Source organism: Colossoma macropomum, unplaced genomic scaffold (assembly GCF_904425465.1).
Source record: "Colossoma macropomum unplaced genomic scaffold, Colossoma_macropomum, whole genome shotgun sequence".
NCBI lineage: Eukaryota > Metazoa > Chordata > Actinopteri > Characiformes > Serrasalmidae > Colossoma > Colossoma macropomum.
In genome coordinates this window covers 9,597,178-9,619,359 of record NW_023494804.1, presented here as the reverse complement: position 1 = coordinate 9,619,359, position 22,182 = coordinate 9,597,178, and the positions used below count along the sequence as shown (strand labels likewise).

The 22,182-nt window shown below is 39.4% G+C and overlaps 1 protein-coding gene across 2 annotated transcripts in view; it reads right to left on the bottom strand.

The window, feature by feature from the left end:
- Positions 1 to 21,951, bottom strand: part of glis3 (GLIS family zinc finger 3) — a 37,362-nt gene extending 15,411 nt beyond the window's left edge. The window contains exons 1-6 of one of the 2 annotated variants that reach the window (XM_036595667.1): positions 21,708 to 21,951; positions 19,555 to 19,611; positions 18,514 to 18,904; positions 13,299 to 13,467; positions 12,005 to 13,175; positions 4,468 to 4,629 (exon numbers count right to left, since the gene is read on the bottom strand). In XM_036595667.1, the coding sequence (XP_036451560.1) occupies positions 4,468 to 4,629; positions 12,005 to 13,175; positions 13,299 to 13,467; positions 18,514 to 18,853 (1,842 nt within the window). In that variant the 5' untranslated portion in view covers positions 18,854 to 18,904; positions 19,555 to 19,611; positions 21,708 to 21,951. The remainder of the gene's footprint in view (positions 1 to 4,467; positions 4,630 to 12,004; positions 13,176 to 13,298; positions 13,468 to 18,513; positions 18,905 to 19,554; positions 19,612 to 21,707) is intronic. The other variant, XM_036595666.1, reaches the window with a different exon arrangement.
- Between the last annotated feature and the right edge of the window lie 231 nt (positions 21,952 to 22,182).

Here is a 22,182-nt window from a genome sequence, read left to right as displayed (position 1 = left end):
CTTTTTCAGTTTTATTAGCAATATTTTTTATTGTTAATAAAAAGTATATAGCTTAAAACATTATGAATTATTTGCCTTGTAACTGGAAGCAGTGTTAAGATTATTCTCTGTTCATTTCTTCTCTCATATTCAGCATCACCACCTGAAGTCAAGTGAATATAACTTAAAAAAATATTAAATAAATAATATGAAAACATAAAAATAATAACATCTTTTCTCAGGGGATGTTGAAACTTTGGAACCAACAAACATCATAAATCAAATAATCTTCAGTTAAACCATCCTAGAAAGGATCAATTAGATCCTTAACTAACAGATTATTTAAAAAGTATACAGCAGTGTTTTTCTACCTGTGGGCTGTGGTGGTACTGCAGGTATTTTTTTAAATGGAAAAATTCATTACAATACAAACATTTAACCAAATGTAATGTAAAATATGACAAATACTGTTGATTATTTGCTAAAATAAAATATTATATTGATAAAATTATTAATTAGCTAGTTATGTCTATATTTTCAGTGCAAACGAAATACCGCAATGAATACGTAGGATTGGGCTTCATGTTTGTAAGAACTGAAAACGCTCAGTGCTGTTTGCTTTAAATAAAGCTTTGAAACCCAACAATTTACACCATCACTCGGAGACTAAACACAATGAATAAGTATCTAAACCTGCCGAATTGAGCCAAAACTCCGTTTCTTTCCTCTGTTCAGCCTGATACTTTGCTGCCCAATCAGCCTTCTCATTAGGTGAGTCAGAAAAAGACGATATGAACACTTAAATCCACGGAAGCTTTTAATGGTCTTTTGTGTGGACGAGTTGCAAAAGTGTGAATTCCTGATACAGAGAAAGAACTGTTTTAGTCTGTTTATGCTGGTTTTGTTGATATTCAATAATAGTTCCGTTTCCAGTTACCTCAACCGGAGGCATTACACTCGGCGACAACAATTTCCAGGAACACCTTACCCCGAGACCGAGACAAGACCAAGTCCAAATGAGTTTCGAGACTGGTCTCCAGTACTACAGTACTACATCGTGCACTATAAGCCTGTGTTCCTTCAAATGTGTACATCTTTACATCAAAACAAGACAAGTCCTTAGCCATTAAGCTTTAAATGCTACGTATAAATAAATGTGCCACCACAGTATGTACCCAAATGCAGCTTCTATAGAAAATTCATAGGTTTATTTTCCAGAAACACAAGCCAGTCAACACCAAAAATAAGTATCTCCATTTTTTGATTTTCATTTTTCTTTATCAGCCGTCCTTTACGTTGTGTGAAAATTTCATGATGAATGGACCAACAGAAAAGCTCCAGAACTTTACATCTTTACATCAACTTACATTAAAAGTTAGGAACATTTTTATCCCTCTCCTGTTGCCATTTTGGAGATGACAATCTAAAGAGGCAATAAAAATGATATCTAACCTTAGCTTATTAGCTAACTTTAGCTAAGATCATTAACACTGGAGACCCCTGGTGCAAAATCAGGAAAGGGGAAGGGGGCATGTCCCTCCCCACTTTTTCAATTACACAAGATAAATTTGGGGGTGGATTTGGATGGTTCTAAAAAAAGAAAAACGTACATAACCCATCCTGGAATCATTTTCAACACTTCTATACTATGATTATTTGTTGATTTATGCCATAACAGTTGGTAATAGTCCTTGCTTTTTCTTATTAATTATCATGATATTTAACATAATTGGGGTATTTTGCAAAAATATTTATAACAACATGCAGATTAGCCTAAGAATTGTAGTGACCTAAAAAAAACAATGACAAAAAACAATTTTAATAGGCGACAAAATTGAATCTATAAACAGAATATGTATGATATTCATGCTAATAACACTTTTTTGTGTTTTAATATTGACATATAAAGTATAAGATATTAACATGAAAAGTGTAATTGAAGGTGTACTTTTTTATTTATACAGTTCAAGCTTAAATTTTTAAGTTGCCATATGTAAGCTATAGCCTCCTGACATTGGTCCCCTTTGCTTATCAGACCAAATTTTCAACCTTGTTCCAGCTGATTATGTCATTGTCTTTGATTTAATTTACTGAGGAAAGCAAATATCATGATCATGATTAAAATACCCCTTATAAAAAGAAACAATATGGTGATGTGCCAATATTCAGTAATGAGATATGCCATGATATTCAACACATATTTATTATTATCATGGACTCATGGAGATTTTAAATATGCAGAGTAGCCTGGTTTAATAAGATCCCACCACACTGTCACATTGTGATCTCAAGCTTTATTCTACAGCTGTTATAGTGTTTTATTGGTTTGAACACCTTCACAGCTCATGGCAAAGGTTGCAATGCTGTCCTTTCACACTCCATGTGTTATGTAGAGCACCAGGGGTCTACCACCTGGCCTGAAACATAGCGGACACCAAAGACATGATGCCTATTAAAACTGAAAAAACAGGATTTCAGAAATGACTGGAGACTGCTGTGCCATTATACAAAATGTACAACCACTAAAACTTACTGCTATTAAAGTGGACTTATCATGCTTTTCTGTTTTTTCCCTTTCCCTTAGTGTCACAAAGCCCAAAGTACATGCCAAAGAGAGAAACTCTCTTCTACAGAAACCACTTTTCTCAGCTGTCTGAAATGCCTTGCTGGAATTCCAGTCCTCTGTCTTTGTTACAAGATGATGCAATCTCATAACACAATCCTTATTGCCCGCCTACTGGTAAGCTTGGCATGCCCTCACACAAGAGAGCTACAAAGTAATAACTTACCACTCTGAAACGTCCCACTCCAGTCCAGCTTGCGAAGGTAAATCTACCGATTTGTTCTGTCTGACTTACAGGATACCTGACTCTGGCTTAAACTGATACAGCAGAACCGACGCCGTTGTAAGAATAGGCACAGTGGTGTAGAGGCGGAACTTATCATCAGAACAAAGTAAGCTGACCAATCAGAGCACACTGGGCTCATTGGGAGGCGGGGCTTAAAGTCACAGGAGCTCTAACAGAGCGTTTCAGACAGAGGGTGAATACAGATGAACGATATGAAAAAATGTATTTGTTTTTGGAACACTACTACATGTATGTAGTAGTGTACAGTACTGTGCAAAAGTCAGAGACTAATCTTTATTTATTTAATTTCCAGTTAAAATAGCCACTACAGACAAGTTATTAATTTTACAGGTGATATTTCTGAGGAGATTCTCATAAAATAATTCACTTGCATAAGGAAAAAGAAAGTAAGGTCTCACTTCAGACCACTAGTCCATTACAGTCCCTATAGATTATCTACGGATGTTCTAATTGTTAACAAACTATCTGTTGAAACTCAGTTGGTTCTACACAGTGGTGGGGTTAGGGTTAGGATCCGGACCAGGGTTAGGGCTAGGACCAGGATGTTTGAGTTTAGGTTTTGGGTTGAGGTTAAAGTTAGGGTTAGGATTAGAGCCAGGTTTAAAGTTAAAGACAATTATGGTCAGTTTAGTAGATATTTAGTTGAATGTAACTTGAAAGTAAATTAAGTATCAACAAAGCATCTAAATAAAGAGTTACCGAAAGTAAACAAAATAGAAAAAAACAAGGGTTTCCAAAACTGGAGTTTTAGAATTACTAAATTTTGAGAAATTTTGAGAAAATGGAGAACCTGGAGCTTCTAACAACTGTGCAAGATCTGGTAGACCACCAAACTTGTCACTATCAGATAAGCAGTACTCCACTTATGCTTTAGATCTGAAAATATTCACTGACAATGCTTTATTGCTATGGGTCTGAAAGGATGAGTAGCTGTCAAGACAAGAAAAGGAAATAGACTAAAAAAAAAGAGCATTTGCACTAGAACGCTTAAACTGGACATCTGGAATAAGGTTTTATGGACTGATGAGTCTAAATTTGTGATTACTTGGATTGCAAGAAGCAGAAAAAGTAACCCACTTCTAGGACTCAACTTTGGAGATGTGGAAAAATATGAAAGCAAGTCACCTGAACAGAATGGAAGCTGTAACAAAGGTAAAAATGTGGATTATATTTAGTTGTTAAGGTTTCTGTGTGAAATACATGTTTTCCTAATGCTGATAAATTCATAACTGGTACTTAATGGCTGTTCTGACTGGAAATTAAATAAATGAGGGGTGAGCTTTGACTTGTGAACAGCAGTTGAACATGTAAGGTTTTATTTCTTATTACGGTATTCAATAATAACGAACTGGTACAAATGGTTGAGTAATTACAGTGACATTCATTTTTTTAGACTGGCACATGCCTACTGTAGTAAACTCTATAGTGCTGTAAATACTGAATGCTTTACCCTCCATGCAATATCCCTGACTTTTAGTAATCTATACTACTTGTGTAATACCTGTACTATTGAACCCTCTTTACTTTAGGATTTCTATAAGAATCCTACAGAAATAGTAGTGCTGTACTTTTTTTTTCATAAGGGATGATTAATTCTGCAGCCCTATTATACACTCACTGTGTCAACATGTGTGCGCTGGTGCTTGGCTCGGTCGCTGGAATTGCTGAAGGCTTTCTGACAGCCTGGGTGCTGGCACGTGTAAGGCTTCTCTCCGGTGTGGCTCCGCAGGTGGATCTTCAGGTTCTCCAGGCGTGAGAACGCCTTCTGACAGCCCTCGAACTGTCCGGGGCGATAAAAAAGACACGACGAAAGAGAGACTGTTATTTCAAATACGGATACATGTCAATTATGCATAGAACAGAGGGAGCGCTCCGGCTGGACCCAAGGGCCAAGAGGCGTATCCGCATGCTTCAACCAGGAGGGGTCAGTGTTTTACTGCTCAAGTCAATCAACCATCTCTCCATGACTCCTCTGGTTCCACACCCTCCCTGAGCCCATTACCTGCTCCCTGCAGATCTAAAAGGTTCTAAATATGTATACCACTGTGACTGACATAGAATAGTATAAAAAGTCCCTTTTTATTCCTGCGCTGCTGCTAATGCACAGAAACAGCCTTCAACAATGATGCCAGGCAGAAGGTCTCGTTGTGCCTCATTAGTGAAGCATTAAAAAAAAACTGTTTCAGCACTATTTCCCAATGAGCCCACCCTTGAGGCATGTACGCCCCATGCTCTTTGTCCTCTCTATGGCCAAGTCTGGAATGCGTAGGTCTACAACCTGACTGAAATTACATGAAAGCCATCGAGTTGCTAACAGAACTGGTCACCTTATTTCATTTTTGAGAACAAGCCATTGTTTTTTGGTGTCTAATTGTGAGTGACGACACCAGAATAGCTGAGATTCTTTCTCACACCACTGCTCTCGTCACAGAGAGGAAACAGGCCCTAAAAGTCTGGAAATGTTCATTACTTCCCTGTATGCACTTTGATCCTTAGTCAAATATTCCCGATTCCCTTTTCCCTCAAAGGCCGTTCTGCTCAGCTGGCTAAGGGTGAGTAAGTGCTTCAGACTGTGAGAGTAGGCTTCCGTATGATTGGCTGTGATTGCAGATATTTTATTGCTAAGCTTGACCTGAGTTTGAAGAAACCACAGCTACCAGCTGGGTATAATCATCTTCCCTGTACTCTACTGGGGTCTTCATGATTGATTCGCAATTCTGCTAAACTGTCTACTTGAACCCAAAAGAACAATATATTCATCCCTTTGTCCAATAATGTTTTCTCACAGAACAGAAATGAAATGAAATAGTTGCTGATTAACATTTTGCTCCTCTGACTTGTGGACAAATCTATTTGTCCACATTTACTAATATTATATTAGAAAAATAAGAAAAATACAGTATGGTGCAAAAGTCAGAAACCACGTAGAAAATATATGTAATAGAAAATTACACAAAAGCCTCCAACTCAAAGTATAATATCATATTTCAGCATTTAGTGTGTCCACGCTTGTCCTTCATTACTACTTCTATTCTTTTCAGGAGACTTGCTTTCAGTTTCTCAAGGAAATCTACAGAGATATTTTTCCATTCCTCCAAAGTTCAGTCCTAGAAGTTGGTTAAATTTTACTTCTCACAAAGCAAGTTTTTTCAGGAGACACTTGATATACGATAATCCATCTGCATAAGGAAGAGGAGTCAAAGGAAAATAAATGGTCTGCAAAACCAGAGTACAATTAGACTCTTAACAACTGTACAGGACCTAGTAGAGCATCAAAACTGCCACCATCAGATAAACAGTACATAAAGCTTTTATCTTTGAGAAAGAGGAGAAAATCAAGCGGCTTCAGATCTGAAAAAATCCACAGTGAGAAAACAACTCAACACTATGAGTCTGAAAGGATGTGTAGCTGTCAAGAAGCCCTTACTGAGAAAAGAAAACACTGAAACGAAATAAATAAAGGAATAAATAAAGAGTGGTCTCTGACTTTTGCACAGTACTGTATACTGTTTTCTCATGTTGAATGCGTTTCCAAAAGCGAGGACTATTATAGCTTGGCATTTAGTTCTCTGGCCAACAGTCGCCACTCAATTCCTACGCCATCCACAGTGGCTTCCCTTAGATCAGCCTCTAATTACACGGGGTTTGTTTAAGAAGCTGAGTGTCTGGGCCTGGGATTAAACGCTTGCTTATCAAAGGAGCTGGAGGAAGGCAATGCTATTTCACAGTCGCTTCACGCAAATGGAATATTATCTTTCAGAAATACCAATTTTGAAAAAACCTACAAATATTCTGCTAATGTCTGCTTGTATATGACAACTGCAAGCTATTGATTGCACTGGATGTTTACTTGCATTGAGTCACCAAAATATGTCAAAAAAGAACAAATATAATAGGCCCACTGTATTGAGCTTTTTATCCATTGTCATGTTTGTTGCAAAGGTCTCTTAAGTGTGCGACAAGAGCCATTAGAGCCAGAAATTACAACCGCTGTCTTCTTTAATCACCGTTTACTCATTAGGGTGCTAAACCAGCCCTGCACAATCGTGACTGCCCAGCAAGGATAAGAGGAACACAAGGCGGGAGAAAAGGAGCCAAATCAATAAGCATTCAGCTCAGGGCTGAGGAGAAAACAACAGACGCAACATCAGACGGGAGTGCCTCGGTGCACTTGGAGTAGCCTTTCAGATTTATTTAATAAAGCTCCGGACCCTGCTGGCTCCGCAGAGAGGCCGAAGGAACTAAAAAGACAGCGTGGCGGCTCCTGTGCGCGCCTCAAAGCCGCAGCCAGCCCCTGACAGGCCGTGGCAGCCCGCCATGCCCCGCCACATAATGGCAGCTCCGTCCCATGCCAGCAGTCAGGCTGCGAACATCTCTCCCTCACCTCCCCCTTTTGTTTGCCCCTTTCTTACGCAAAGCCCTGGCATCTCCAGCACAACAACAACAAATGCTGTTTTTTTATATTATTCTTCACTGCCTTCATTGCCATGGCAGTCGTTTTTTGGACAAGTCCCATCAATAGTAGACAGTTAATGTTCCCTTATGGAATATAAAATAATGGACTGCAGTGTCAAGATCAATCATCCAAAGGCAAACAGGACAAGCTATGGTGTAATTAGAACTGTCATATGAGACTGTTGTTTCAAGGTAAGGTTCATTCAGTTTAGCAAGAAGACCTACACACCTACACCCACGCTTGCAAGAACAAAAGCACGTAACTACAGAGACTAAAGGAGCCCTCTTGTAGATGCCAGTGCAGTTTCCCTCCTTACCCGCCAAAAGTCCTGCGGGTCACGTGATCAGCGTAGTATTCAGTACCATAGACTGAGAGCCAGAATTTCAAGTTTCTCTGGATGTACTAACTGACTGGATTACAACAAAGGCTCTTACTTCAAGAATTCTCAATAAACATGTAGCATCTAATTTAATGTAACGATCATTTAATCATTTGGAAATCTAATGGAACCATATCTTTCTTACTGTCTTCCAAAGCCTCAGCTGGAACTCTGGTACAATCTCAAGAATAAAGGTTTCAAAAGGCTTCTACACCTTTAACTGGTCTAGAATCTTTTCATAATTTCAGCTTCTTTCTCATGGTTCTTTAGAGAACCATCCATTAATACAGGAATTCCTTTTTTTTGGTAGAACTGAATTGTTGAGATGTACTGTAGAGAACTTACCAACAATGGTGCTGATAGGAAACAGAGGTCACTATGTCTACAACACAAATATAGCCATTTTATTTACTATCCCAAACCACCAGTGATCCTACATGTATCTTCTTTTGGGTTTTAATATGTGTATGTAATTCATTTTCTCTGGGTACACTCTTAAAAAAGATGGTTCTTCAAGGGTTCTTTAGTAAAGAAATTTGTTCTACACAGAACCATGAGCACTCAAAGAACCTTTTGCAAGAATACAGCGTTCTTTGCATAATGAAAGCGTTCTTCAGATTGATGGGAGAATGTGCTGTAGATGGTTGTGCTGTAGAACCTTTTTGAAAAGGGTTCTATATAGCACACGATGTCAAGCTTGAAACAATAGAGGGTGCCATCTAGATCCCTTTTCAAAAAGGTTCTATATAAAGAACCATCTGTAGCACATTCATGCACATGTTCCAACAATCTGAAGAATGCTTTCATGATGCAAAGAACCCTACTATCTTGCAACAGGTTCTTTGAGTGCTCATGGTTCTATATAGAACAATTTTCTTTGCTAAAGAACTTTTGAAGAACCATCTCTTTTGAGAGTGTACCATTCTGCCTTACAATACCCTGCATGTACCTCTCTGCCATGAATGGATTGAAAAAAATACATTTTAGGCTAAAATTTTTATCTCAGAACTATAGCAAAACAATCTCCCAGCCACTGTGCAATGTATTTGTTACCATTTTGTGTAACAGCTTTCTCTAAGGGAGCTTTTAGAGGCCTTAAATACTCCAGACATCTGGTTCTGATATGGTTCAGTTCTGGCCACAAGGCACTATTTCACACCAAACCACTCTAAATAACCATTTAGTTTCATCTTAACCATTTAGTTATGCACAAAAATTGGCAGAATAGGCAGATTTCCTCACTCCAAAAAGTGCACCTTCATTTTTAAAGGTATGCAAGATGAGGAGTTCATATTGTCCACCTGTCAGGGGAAACAAAGCACGCCTGAAATGCTGAAGGAGAGCAAAGGCAATTTAAATCCACAAGGTAGTCAGTAACAGCTGCTGGATCAGACAAACAACTTAAAAACGACACTTAAAGATCCTTGCCAAACCTCCTGATAGCAAGCTTTTGTAGCTGCTATTTCTGGTGGCCAGCCCAGCGTTTCTCCTGGCTTCCATGGTAACCCTCAACACGAATACCTGCTCTTTTGATTAAAAAAAAAGAAAGCGAGTTGTCATTCCTTCACTGCAGCCTATTGTCTTTATACAGTTTAATTAATGACTCCTACAAAGAGCAAGATCTAATAATTGATATATTTCTACTGTTAAGATCATAACAGAAATGCTAACTTTACAAAAAGTGTTTCAAAGTGAAACTTGTCAGGAAAATGTACTGTGTTGAAAGTATAGCCGTTCTTTTTGAATGGTAACAAAACATGGATCCATATGTAAACGTTTAAGCCTTCATCCTCAGATCAACGCTCGGGAACAGGAACAGGTTCAGGCATGCTTTGCTAACGTCCTGCGATTGTGAAGCGTAATAGGATCTATTTAATTATGATCTCAAAGAGCACAAATCTGTTCCAGTATGGTTTCTCTGTCTGTCAGTCTTCCGAGTGGCCTGACTTTGGCAAAGCTTAGGCAGATGATGGTGGTATTTGCACAGTGAAGGAAAAGGTCTATAAACAACAAGCAGCAAGCAGAGAATTTTTCAGCTTGGGTAGAGGCTGTGACCATTTTCTTCCCTCCTTGGTCTATGATTATGTGCTCAACAAAACCATCCAACTGTTCCAGGCTCCATGGCAACAGGAGCGGTTTTAAGTAATGAGTAAGTGTTTGGAGTGAAAGGTCGACCACAGGTATGTGCACCATTAATGATTGCCAAGATCAGATGAGACAAGGAATGGCCGTAGATCGCCCTTTCGCCAACCTGAACCCATGTACCATCACAGCAGGTACTAAGCCAGAAGGTCACTCTCCTCCCTCCGGTGTCTAGACTCTTAGGCCACTGCCTCTTAGGAAAGGTGTAGCTCTGTCCACAGAAATAGCTCAGTTTTTTAAAGCTAAGATGGCCATACGGATGGTACCTAGCAGTCCATCTCAGGCTGTGCCACACCTGCTGGCAGCCTCTTGACTGCTGACAGCTTGTCCAGCTGAGAGATGTCGGTGGCTGGAAGTGGACCATTTCTCTGCCAGCGCTTAAGTGTAGGCCCTTTGTGCAACTTTAATAACAGCATAATTGTGTAAACTCCCTTGTCAGTCATCAGAGACTTTTACTAATTAGCTGACGGCCAGTGCTACAAGAGGAAAATACCTCCTCAGTTGAAGCAAAGTTCTGCCTAACCTCAGCATGAAAACATATCAAAGCACACAAGGGACTTTAAACTGCTTGCCATCTTTTTTTTTTCTTTGCTAAAAACTGCCCGAGATGCTTTGGCAGTGCTGTCAAAATGGCCATTTAATTTGGGCTCCTCGTTGGACTGTTTTCCACTGGTCTGTTTAGAAACGTGAAAGAGATGATTGCACATTAAATCTTTTTTATTCTTTGGATGCTAAATATCTAAACATGAATAACAAAAGAGTAGCAGAGTTGGGTAGTTCAATTTACTCAAGGGGGGGTTCGAGGGGCGTTCTGGCCTAAAACTATAGATTAATATGTAATTTTCTGTATTGTGTAGTATTCTGTAGCGCAGCACTCTATCCATCCGTCTTGAAGAATGACCAATTTTATATTGTTTTTTGCTTTCATTCACAAATGTTCTCTCACCACAATACCCAGCATGCATCACGCAAATAAATCACTGGGAATCCCTGTGGTGTCACCTGATCGTGAAGGCTAGCATATCCACTGATCTATAGACTAATACAACCAGCTAGCAACAGTGTTACTCTCACCCTGGTTCTTGAAGGGTAAAAAAACAGATCTTCCTTCTTCACTCAGCACAAAATGGGCACCAGTTTGTGGCCAGAGAAAAGAAGACAAAATGAGGTAAAGTGTCTAGACACCCTCCCTTGCTATCTTTAGCTTTTAGCATGTTGTCCTCCTCATCTGATGAGTCATTTCGGTCGTTTGAGTTATTCATTCTCTCCACTGTAATGATGCTTTGAAGACAGTTACTACAGTTACACAGCTGCAATACGATATTCGGCTTCCTAGCAGTAACATTAGCTATCTGCTTTCCTTATGTATCCACCACCCAAGGAAAAAAAAGCATTTCAAAACACCCTGTTCACCCAAAATCCAACGCTCCGGAGCAGCATGCAGCTCTTGTACTGCCCTGTTGCAGCTCCACAGCAGAATTAGATATTTAGGTGAAAATAAAATAATTCTCTTTTGCAGTCAAATCAAGCTCTGCTGATCGTTCTAACACAGTTTTAACTATAACTGGTCTTAAACGCTGGAGTTAATGAATAACTGCTAATTCACCAACCTTTAACCCTGAAAGCAACGCAGACAACAATCTCACCTAGCTAGTAGCTAACGAAAAGGCAAAGAGAAAAACTTCAGATGTACATCAATAATTTGGACACAAATGGACTTTTATAAGCGATACAGCTGGTTTCCTTATATGTTTAATCTGCACGAAGAAACGCTAAAAAGTTGCGAAGCTGAAGTCAGCTTCTTGTTTGAATGTTCCTGTTCCACCTTAAATGGTGTAGCAGTTACATTCTGTCGCCTCAGGCACCATTTAAGGTGGAACAAAAAAAATCGAACAAGAATCTGGCGAATGAGAAGATGACTTCAGACTCATAAAAGTCAAACTATAAGAGATATTTTACAAGTAAATATTCTACTTTTGAGGAAAAGTCTCCTGCTGGAGACGCGAGAAATATCTGAGCTAAAGTTTCTGGACCTGTTTTTTGCTAACCTACTTCTCCTTGAGTCATTATTTTCTGTGAAGTAAGAGTATCTCTACTTGAGAATGGGTTTCAGCTACTCTGCCCGCCTTGGCATAGTATTAGATGTACTCTTCTAATAGTAGACAGTACTGTGCATACCGTGCATTTGTTTGGCTTCTCCCCAGAGTGTACCCTCATGTGGATTAGAAGTTTGTAACGAGCATTGAAAGGCTTGTGTCTCCTTGGACATCCTGCCCAGAAACAGGTGAAGTCCTCTCCTTTTCGCTGGTCCACGTGCAGCTTCTCAATGTGCTTGACTAGCTCCTCTTTGTGGCTGTAGCTGGCGCTGCAGTCCAACCACTGGCAACAGTGTGTACCAATAAAGTCATCGACTTCCCCCTCTTCTTCCTCTAGCATAGGGCATAGAGCTTGGGACTGTCCCAGAACACTGGGATTGTCCATACGAGGCACAGAGTGTAGCTCTGCAAGGTTCTGACCATGCCCCAGGTGACCACCAGGTGATCGATGTACATGGTGTGAGTAATATGGTGGCGGAGGACCCCTAGGAGGGCTAGGAGCCTTGACAATGGCTGCCATTGCAAACTGGGGATGTGTAGAGTTTGGCAGGTTATTATAAGGGACATGTTCTGCTGTTGCAATGATGCTAATCTCTTGTTCAGGTAGAAGCTGATGTTCCACTACCAGATTAGTCCCTCCTCTTTGGCTGTCATGTGCACCCCCTTCTTCCAATCTCTGCATGCAGGCGTTCACTCTGTCAGGGGGGTGGTGGTTAGAGGTTAAGTCCTGGCCTTGTGAAGAACTGACTTTTGCACTGGAGTTAGCAAAGCTAACATTGGGAATACAGCTTCCTCTGACTCCAAGGAGATGTCCACATACGTCAGACTGCAGGGGTGAACAGGTTGGCTGGGAAGCTGGAGAATTTTGGGAACCAATAATGTAAGCCACCAACGAGGTGGGTGAGGTCCGGATGATGGAGTTCAGGTCAATGCCGATACCATCAGACAAAGGCGAGATGGACAGGGCTCTTTTCTTGCAACGGCCAGAATGGCGGGGGCTGTTGGTGTCCTCCTTAAACAGATAAGCAGGGAGAGAGTTCGGGTTAGAGATACTGGTGGCTCCAGACATGGACGTGCCTGGAGGAAGGTTCAGTAGCTCCATCCCTTCAGCCATCTGACTGACGCTGTTCTGCTCCCCCAGCGGTGGTAAAACACGGTAGCCGTAAGGCCAGTCCAGCTTGCTGCTGCGTATTGACTGGCTCTCTGCGAGGCTGAGGGTGGTGGAGGCCAGGGACTCTCTGGACAGCACGGACCTACACCAGCACAAGTCCACAAACAACTTTCATAACCAGAACATTAAAAAAACGCTTGTGAGTGTCATTTTTTTGCTAGTTTGTTTGACAGCTTGCATCCTCAGGCCTTTTGGACTAGTTTACCTGGCATCTGTGAAGGGTACAAAAAGGCCCAGAGAATGAGGAGGGTAGTGGCCGGCAGAGGACTGCACAGTCGCTGTAGACACCGGGCTCAGACTCTGGACCACCATAGCACTGCTCGTCACCTGGAGGTTTGATCTGCCACATTGTCCCAGTAGTTTTCTATGAGAACCTGTAAAGCAGTAGAGCATGGGGTCATCAAATCTGGCCTGGAGGGCCCTAGGACAGTTTAATGGTTTCAGTGCTCTTGATTCAACTAATCAATAATACATCTTAGAATATCAGGCATGCTGTATACTCAGATGTTATTCAGTAACTACATGGACTATTCTCAAATTGTAGAAGTGTATAATAAAGGTTTATACACACTGGTAGGTCCTGATTTAGCAGGTGTATTTGAGCAAGAACGTGCAGAAGAACCGATAACCTTTGTAGTGGGGGAGCAGTCATTTGTCATTTTTCTCATTCGATTCTGACAAAATTTATTTATACATACCCTATTCTTCCCTATCAAGATCTATGCATTCATTTTCTTTACACTTTACACACTGCAAATTGTGTACACTTGTCTGTGTTACCACAGATTAATGATTAAGAATTCAGACTATAACAGAGGAACCCATTTGCTCTTTGTAAGTTAATATTAAACTTCACACTGTTTGAATAAAAGGAAAGCATCAAGAGCAATATCCTTTTTAAAGCCATGCTCAAGTCGTTTAGTGAACTACTAGCCTAAATAATGTCACTTTGTGCCATATAGCATTATTATAGGACTGCTAACACCTTTTTCTATTAAAGCACAGATTGTGTCACACTGCCAGCATATTAATTCACTAGTAATCTCCATTCTAGACTCAGCTGGCCTTGCTGCCAGATTTATGTTCCAGACATATATTTCTCCCATTTCATCTACAAAAACCTGTTGCTGACAGAGTTATAAAACTGTCTTCTCCATATAGAAACATGCCTTTGTCTTCCTTAAAAGAAACACATGAATACTCATGAAATTCCCAAACCTGTGGAGCTTGGAAACACTTTCTGCTCTGTTAATTACTAATGAGTTTTCTTTCTCTCCTTTGCCTGAGCCATGGCTCGTTTAGGAGCAAGCTTTCTGCTTGGTTAATTATCAAAAAATATGAAAGAAAGGGTTTCAGGGAGAAGACAAGGTAGGGGCCGTCGGACAATATTGAAGTGAAGCGAAGTATGAACTCTGGTATGTAAATCAACAGCGCGCTTATTCAGAGAAGACAAGACAAAAAGATGTTTGGAGAGAGGTCTTTACAGACATCACCAAAGTGAGATACATTTATTATCTTTCAGCAGGATGGAACAGAGGTGTAGCATTACAGGATTACTGGTAAATGTCAAAGGTATGCTTTTCATTGTGCAACAGGCCTGCACAATAAATCATATTTTTTTTTGTCATCATGGATATGAATGCTATAAACACATTGTCAACAGCCAGAATGGATCAAACTACCTTACTTTGAAGTAAAGTAATTAGTTTGCTTGGAACACAGCAATACAAGCCCAACAAGTGCTTCCCTGTGGTGGGCCTGAACCCTGCTCTGCCAACTTAACAGCTTAACCAAACGGTCATTTATAAAACATGCACATGCATCACTCTAATCTATCCTGAACTACTAACCTGTAAAAATGCTTTAAACATGATTACTATTCTCACTCTCAGTGTTGTCTGTAAAATAAGTAGAGTGTATGGTAAAATGTATAAAGCAGTAATGATCACTGTTCCAACAAACCTGCATCATCATAAGGAACTTTTTAAGGAGTTAACTATATGACCTATTCCATTGAACTGAGTTCAAAATGCAGTCCCACAATAAAGAAACTATTTAAAAAAACAAATTACGTTTTCAAACTTTTGTTATGATCAATTTAACCCCTTAACATTCCAGGCTTATGACATACTAAGGCTTATTATTTTTTATCATTAACTACAGGAACTTCAATGCAGTCTAATGGAGCTTTTCTTAGGTTGTAGAAGTGTGTGACAATGGCTTGGTAGGCAGTTAAACCCAAGGCGTTAATTGCGATAGTAAGAAGCTAAATATATACCAAATCATCATTCATATGGTACTTTCTATTGGGAGGTGTCTGTCCCAAACCCTAACCCCTAAATTTGCCCTGAAAATAATTTAAACTTTTTGTTTCAATGTCATTTTTAGAAATATCTTCTGAAGTGAAGCTTATTTTGATGTATTATGAGTTTAAGTTTTAAATAAAAAAAAGTTTTAGTCAGTAGATGGAGCCTTGTTTTTGCCACACCCCTGCATTTTAGAGCAGGAAGTGAGACTGCATCCCTGTCCCTCATGGCCACATGGGGAACTGTTAGATCCCATTGTTTTGTAGTAAAAGTGTCCCAAAGTCTAAAATCAGGTGGAACATTAAGAACTGTCATTACCCAAACACATATTTTCAGCAATTAGCAAATTTTTTGTGTTTTAATGAAAAATATTATAATTTTATGTGTGTCCAACTGATCAAAACTATCAAAGCTGTTCAGGGCATCCTGCCTGTCACTCGTCTTTCACAGGTTACATATTCTCAACAGGGGGGTGTCATCAGCAAGCAAATAGGCTTTGATGCTTATAAGAGCAGTGCTTCACATCAGTGACACTGTGTGTCCTTGTTCGGCCTACAGTGCACAAAAAATGTGCTTGCAGTTCTGATGTAAGTAACTATTAACGTTTCATTACATTTATTTTGCACAACAGTGAATGGTGTTTTTGTAATTTTGTATTTACTGTGTATTTGCTTACAGGTGAACTAGTTTAATAATAATTTATCACTCTTCATATCGTGATCGCGATATCCAAAAGCTTTATCAATTAATGCATTTTCATGTCCATATCGAGCAGCCGCAGAGTGTGTTGATTTCAGTATCGGCTATCTGTGGAAGTCTGCTAAAGCACACTAGCACCTGTACCTGACAGTGGTCAAAGCATAAATCTTCACACTGTTTTATATGACATATTGAGAGGTGAGGTTTGTGTTTAAAAAGGGCGGGGATGTTCCGTATCTCTCGAGGACCATCATGTCTCATGTTCCAGCTCACTGGGCTGAGAAATATGGAGAGTGCAGTGCACGAGCAAAGGCATGGAGATTGCCCATTTTCTTTGAAACTAGACACTGTTGATGTATTCCTTTTCATGAATTATGAACATTGTCTACACTTGCAAGCAAACACGGTTATATATTTCAAAACAGATGTTAAATGAACAGAGCGAGGAAAAACTTTAGTGTGTGAAAAGTCAGTCTTTGGTGTAAAAAATGTCGCAATTCATTTTCACATTCCTCCATCATGACGGGCTTATAACTCAGAAATGACACACAGTATTTCATCTCCACATGTTATAAACATGTCATTGCTCTGGGAATCAATAAAAGAGTAACTTTATAGAAGGAAAAACATCCTAAACTTATTATCTGTCTTTTTTTGAAATGACTGTTTGTTGATTCATTCTGAAATGTTCATACTTTATAAAAGGCAACATGTTTAAACGGTGTTAAAAAACCCAAATTCTAATAAGAAAACAAAGTCACAAGGTTTCATTTCGACGGTGATGTCATCCAGAGTATTACTGCTTAAAATCAGCATCAGTGGTTACGTTTATTATCTTTAATACCACACTCTGGATGACTGGATCACACTGTACTCGGTTGTTGTGTCATTTTAACTTAGAAATGGCAAATTTAATCTCCACAGCTGACACGCATATCATATTATACACCGTAAACTGATGTGCAGATTTACATAAAATGAACTGATAGATCTACTGACACTTCAGTGACATCATATTAGTGGACATAAAGCAAGCTGGAAGGCGGAGCTTTTATTTTTGTTTTCTTTTCAGCAGTTATGTTCACATCAAGTTAATTATGGGTTATAACCTGTTATCTTCATACTGAAGGTTAGGTTTGGATGCATTTTACAGATATTTATTATTTTAACCATGATGGTGCTACTTTCATGTGTTCATGTGTACCAGGTCAGCCTTAGTTCTGGGCAGGCATCTCAGATACATTTACACAAAACAAGCAGAATCCTTTGAAATAGCTGATTCTGATCATTTTTAAACCAATTGTTTGTTACTTGTAGAGTAAGGTATTAATTAGTGTTCTTTGATATCAATGTACATGCTAACTAAACTGTATAGCACTATGCAAACGCCAGAGACCAACCTTCCTTTATTTCATTCCTAGTCAGAATGGAGTTTTAGTACAAGTTATTAATTTTTCAGGAGATATTTCTGATGTGATTAGATAGAGGATAATCCAGTTGCATAAGAAAAGGGAAAGTCAAAGTAAAATGAGTGAAAAGGAGTTTATTAAAAGATATAAAGAAAATGTGACTCCTAACAACCACCTGCAAGACCAGATAAACCATCAAAACTTTATCCCTATCAGATAAACAGCACTTAAAGCTTTCATCTTTGAGAGATCAGATCTGAAGAAATCACATGTGTTTCTGTCCATTCCTCCACTGTGAGAAGACAACTCAACAGTATGGGTCTGAAAGGATGTGTAGCTGTCAAGAAGAAAAGGAAATAGACAATACAGAAGAAAATTTGCGAAGCTGCTGGTGTTTCTCAGTGTTTCCCAACAATGGACTGACCACGCCAGGGTCCAGACCTCAACATCACTGATGGATCGTGAAAATCACAGTGGGGAAAAGTCTCTCTGTAGAATTCTTTGAAAGAACAGAGGATGAAATAAACCAAAAAAGTTATATTTAGTTGTTGAAGCCTCTGTGTGTTTATGTTTTCTCCTTTTTCCGGGTGCTGAAAAATGAATAACTTGCACTTAATTGCCGTTTTGACTGGAAATTGAATAAATGAAAGGCCTCTGACTTTTGCACGGTACTGTATGTGTAACTAACCCTAAACCTCTAAGCTCTACAAACTTCTGGCTTTTGATTTCATGAACTTATTATTTTTAAATCTATTACCTTATGTGGGTTCACAATGTGAGAAAAACCTTGTATCTCCAAAATGGTAATTAAAAAAAGAAGGTAATAAACAATCTTAACATCTATTTATGTAACTTTCAAACACAAACACCGAATTTCTGTAAGTCCATTGGTCCTGAAATGCTCACACAATGTAAAGGTCAGTTGACCTTGAAACAAATGGCACTGTGTTTGATTCAATTTTCAGTACCACTGCATAGTATCAGCATCAGTGGTTGCGTTTATTACCTTTGATACCACTCTGTAGGCCGCAGGATCTCACCGCACTGGGGTTGGTGGGAGGGACAGGAGGGGACGGTGCTTGTTTCCATGACGACTGCGGAACACTGAAGGTGCTGTTGTGCTTCCCATTGGTCAGCACTTGCCTGTGCAGACTCAGGGCAGGTAGAAGGACTGTGCTTCCAGACATCGAAACTCCAGTGCCAGGGCCTGGGGTGCCATGATGCGAGGAAACCCGCGAGCTACTAGCATGCACTCGGATGTGAGGCACCTGCTGCCCAGTTATAGTCCCCAGAGACTGAGGCATGCTGGAGGGAGAAACCAGGAGGTTGCAGGATTTCCCATTCATTTCCCTCAGTGCTGCTTCAGGCAAATATACCAGTGGGCCAGAGGCATCATGCTGTGAAGACAAAATTACATAGCTAGAATAACACAGAATGGGCTTTCACAAATTATGATTAAATAAATTAATATAAGAACAAAAAGGCATTAAAATGACAGAACTTTAGCATTTTTCCTGTGCACATTAATGCAGTCACACAGGCCTAGCAGTGAAGATGGAGATAAGTGAAGTTCAGCCAGACCTCCATATTACCCTTGACCCATCAGTGCCTGTGATCTTATTTAGATTCGTGGTAAAACTAATATGCTGGTGCAATTTAAACCTCAGGATATGAGAAAAGGAAAAGCCTTTTCATACATGAAAATGAAAAATATGCTTCTGCAAACATCCATGATATTTTAGTAGTTCACTGTCAACACGCAGGGTTTTTAATTATGCTCTGCTTTGCGACATTGAAAGTAACATTTTTCTTAGAACAAGATACAAGCTTATTTATGGTTTTCCTCAAAGACACCCGGTTCATTTTCAGATCAGATTCACCATTGTTCTTGGGATTAGATTTCCAATTCTTCTCCGAATTAGTTTCTCAATCTTTCTTTAGCTCTGCTGGCACTCATAACTACAGAACCTACACATTAGTTTCATTTTAGTTACTGAATAATAATTTTAAAGAAGAACTCAATTATTATAGGGACTATTGTACTCACTTATAATAGGAGTTGCTTGAATAGTTGATTGTAACCAACCATATGTTGCAGATGAGGCTGAAAGAGATTAAAGCTATTCAAAAGTATTCATTTAAGATCATATCTAGATAATAAATATTCCAACACGTTTGCAAAGAGTGGTTTGATGTAAAATGCTCTATTCTAAACAAATGTACTGGGACAGTTTCCTCACACAAAGTTATTACATCCAATCATTACAGAAACTTTACCTGATTCCTGAGACACTGAGTGTGTTTAAATGCACCTATTAATCCGATCGTAATCAGATTTTTGCAGTTATCTGATTATTCAAATGGTAAACAGTATACTCCATTTCTTAGATCAGAGTAAGGTCTAGAAATCCGATTAAGAAATCCGATAAAGAGAGCTGGATTTAAGCTCAGAAATCAGATTTCTAAGGGCATGTAAACTCTTACTCTGATTTCTTTCGGATTTGTCAGTCTGCGCATGTGCGAAACAGATTGTGGTACTGGAAATGAGCAAGCAGTGTTGCCGCAAGATGGCAGGAAACGCTTTTGGAGCGGCTGAAACTAAATTTTAAGGAAATTAAGGATTTAAATATTATTCAACTTCTAGATGCTGTACGTTGATATTTTAGGTAAAGTGGTGCGATGTTTTTTAAAAAAAGCGCTGCATGAAGTTTGAGTTTTACGTTACATTTACGTCACGTCTTCTTCTGCGAGTTTATTGGCTGGTTGTAAAGCAGAAATCTGATTACTGCCTGACTCGTGTAGTTGATCGGATTACTGACAATATCTGATTTTCTGCAGTTATCGGATCATGAAGTGCATATATCATTGTTTTATAACAGTTTGGAAAAGGTTTTGGCCTAAAACATAATTTTTAAAATCCATTTATGGCACAGAGGTGCATAAAGAGGGATGTAAGGTAAAACTATTATTTTTTTTAATTATTTTTTTCAGATTTAGCACATATTTCCTTCATCAACATTACATATAAACATTCTGAAGATGTGTAGGTTTACTGGATGTTGTGGATAGTAAATTAAATGGCTACATTTGTGCTGTAAACATTGTGAGCCCTGGTTCCCATCAGCACCACTTAAAAAAAAATCTAAGCCAGTAACTTTCTCTGGAATGGAGTATTTCACATCAAACCACCCTGAATGACTTTGTTTACATCTCAACCACTGAATTATGGTGATTTTTTATTTTTATTTTTCAACAATTCTTCATAATTAAATGGTTTAAATGTAAACAGAGTCATTCAGGGTGGTTTGGTGTGAAGTGGTGCACTGTAGAGAAACTTACCCACTCATTTCTTTACAGTGGTGGTGATAGGAACCAGACGTCTGAAGAGTTTAATGCCTCTAAGAGCAACATCACAAAAAGCTCTTGCATGAAGTGCCTGATGTCTGACACCCTGTCCTATGATAGTTTTGTGCCAAAGTTTTGGCAGATAATGTATTTTAATCCTTTTTAGTATGTTAATGGCGGAGGGTTGCCTGCAGGGCATTGTAAGGCAAAACAGACCTCAAAGAAAACTTTGTTTTTCAGACTTGCGACTGTTTTACCATCATCAACATTACATATCACAACTCAGATAACACGTGTAGGTTCACAGGTGGTTTTGGATAGTAAATAAAATGGATATATAGACATGGTGACCTCTGGTTCCTATCACCACCACTGTAAAGAAATCCGAGTCTAATTCCCCTTTAACTGTAATGTTTTGGAGAATCAGCACTAGTTTGTTAATCATTTGAACATCTGTAGATGATCTGTAGGGGGTTTCCACACAAAGTCAATCCAAACAAGTTTGAGAAGACTCTGTGAAGACCTTCACATGAGACTGTTTTAATGCTTTAAACAGTGGAAAGTGTCTTCTTGATAGGAGGGTAAAGTTGGCTTATATGGTGCAGTAGTTACGTTCTGGAGCCTGAGGCACCAGAACGTAACTGCTGCAACGTTTAAGGTGGAACGGGAAAATTCGAGTAAGCTGGCTTCATGATGAACTTCAGCGTCCTCTCGTTTTGTTTAGTCTGTCAGAGTCTCAGTCAGTTTCAGTAGAAAAAAGAAAACATAGCTAATATAGAAGTTTCTCCTCAGAAATAGCGAAATGTTCCTCGTGCCTTCGGCCGAGCTGTGAGGTAAAAAGTTTGAGCTGCTCACCTGAGAAGTCTTCAGTGTCGTTAGCAGGAGTTGAGGTGACTACTGGACGCACCTTGGTGGAGATGTGGGGGAGAAGATGCCGCCGACAGCGAGTTATAGATGTCAGACATGGTATTACAACGTTATCTGAAAGAACGGAAGGATTTTCTTTTAGTGGAAAGAGAAGAAAAAGTTGTTGCGCTAACGGCGCTGAGTTGAAGTTAGAGTTGGAGCTCGTGCTCTCCACCTTTGCGTCACTACAGGAGCGCGCGGTGTTGCCAGGGGGCGGGGGGAGGGCGAGGGGGTGTCCACTCTCTCTACCCTTTACTCCCTCTGCCCTTTTACGACTTGAAAAGATGTCAGTTTTTCGGCAATTCATGAAAAACTCCATTAATGCTAAATTACCTCCTTGTTTCTACGCTCATTGTCCATTTTATCAGCTCCACTTACTATATAGGAGCACTTTGTAGTTCTACAGTTACAGACTGTAGTCCAT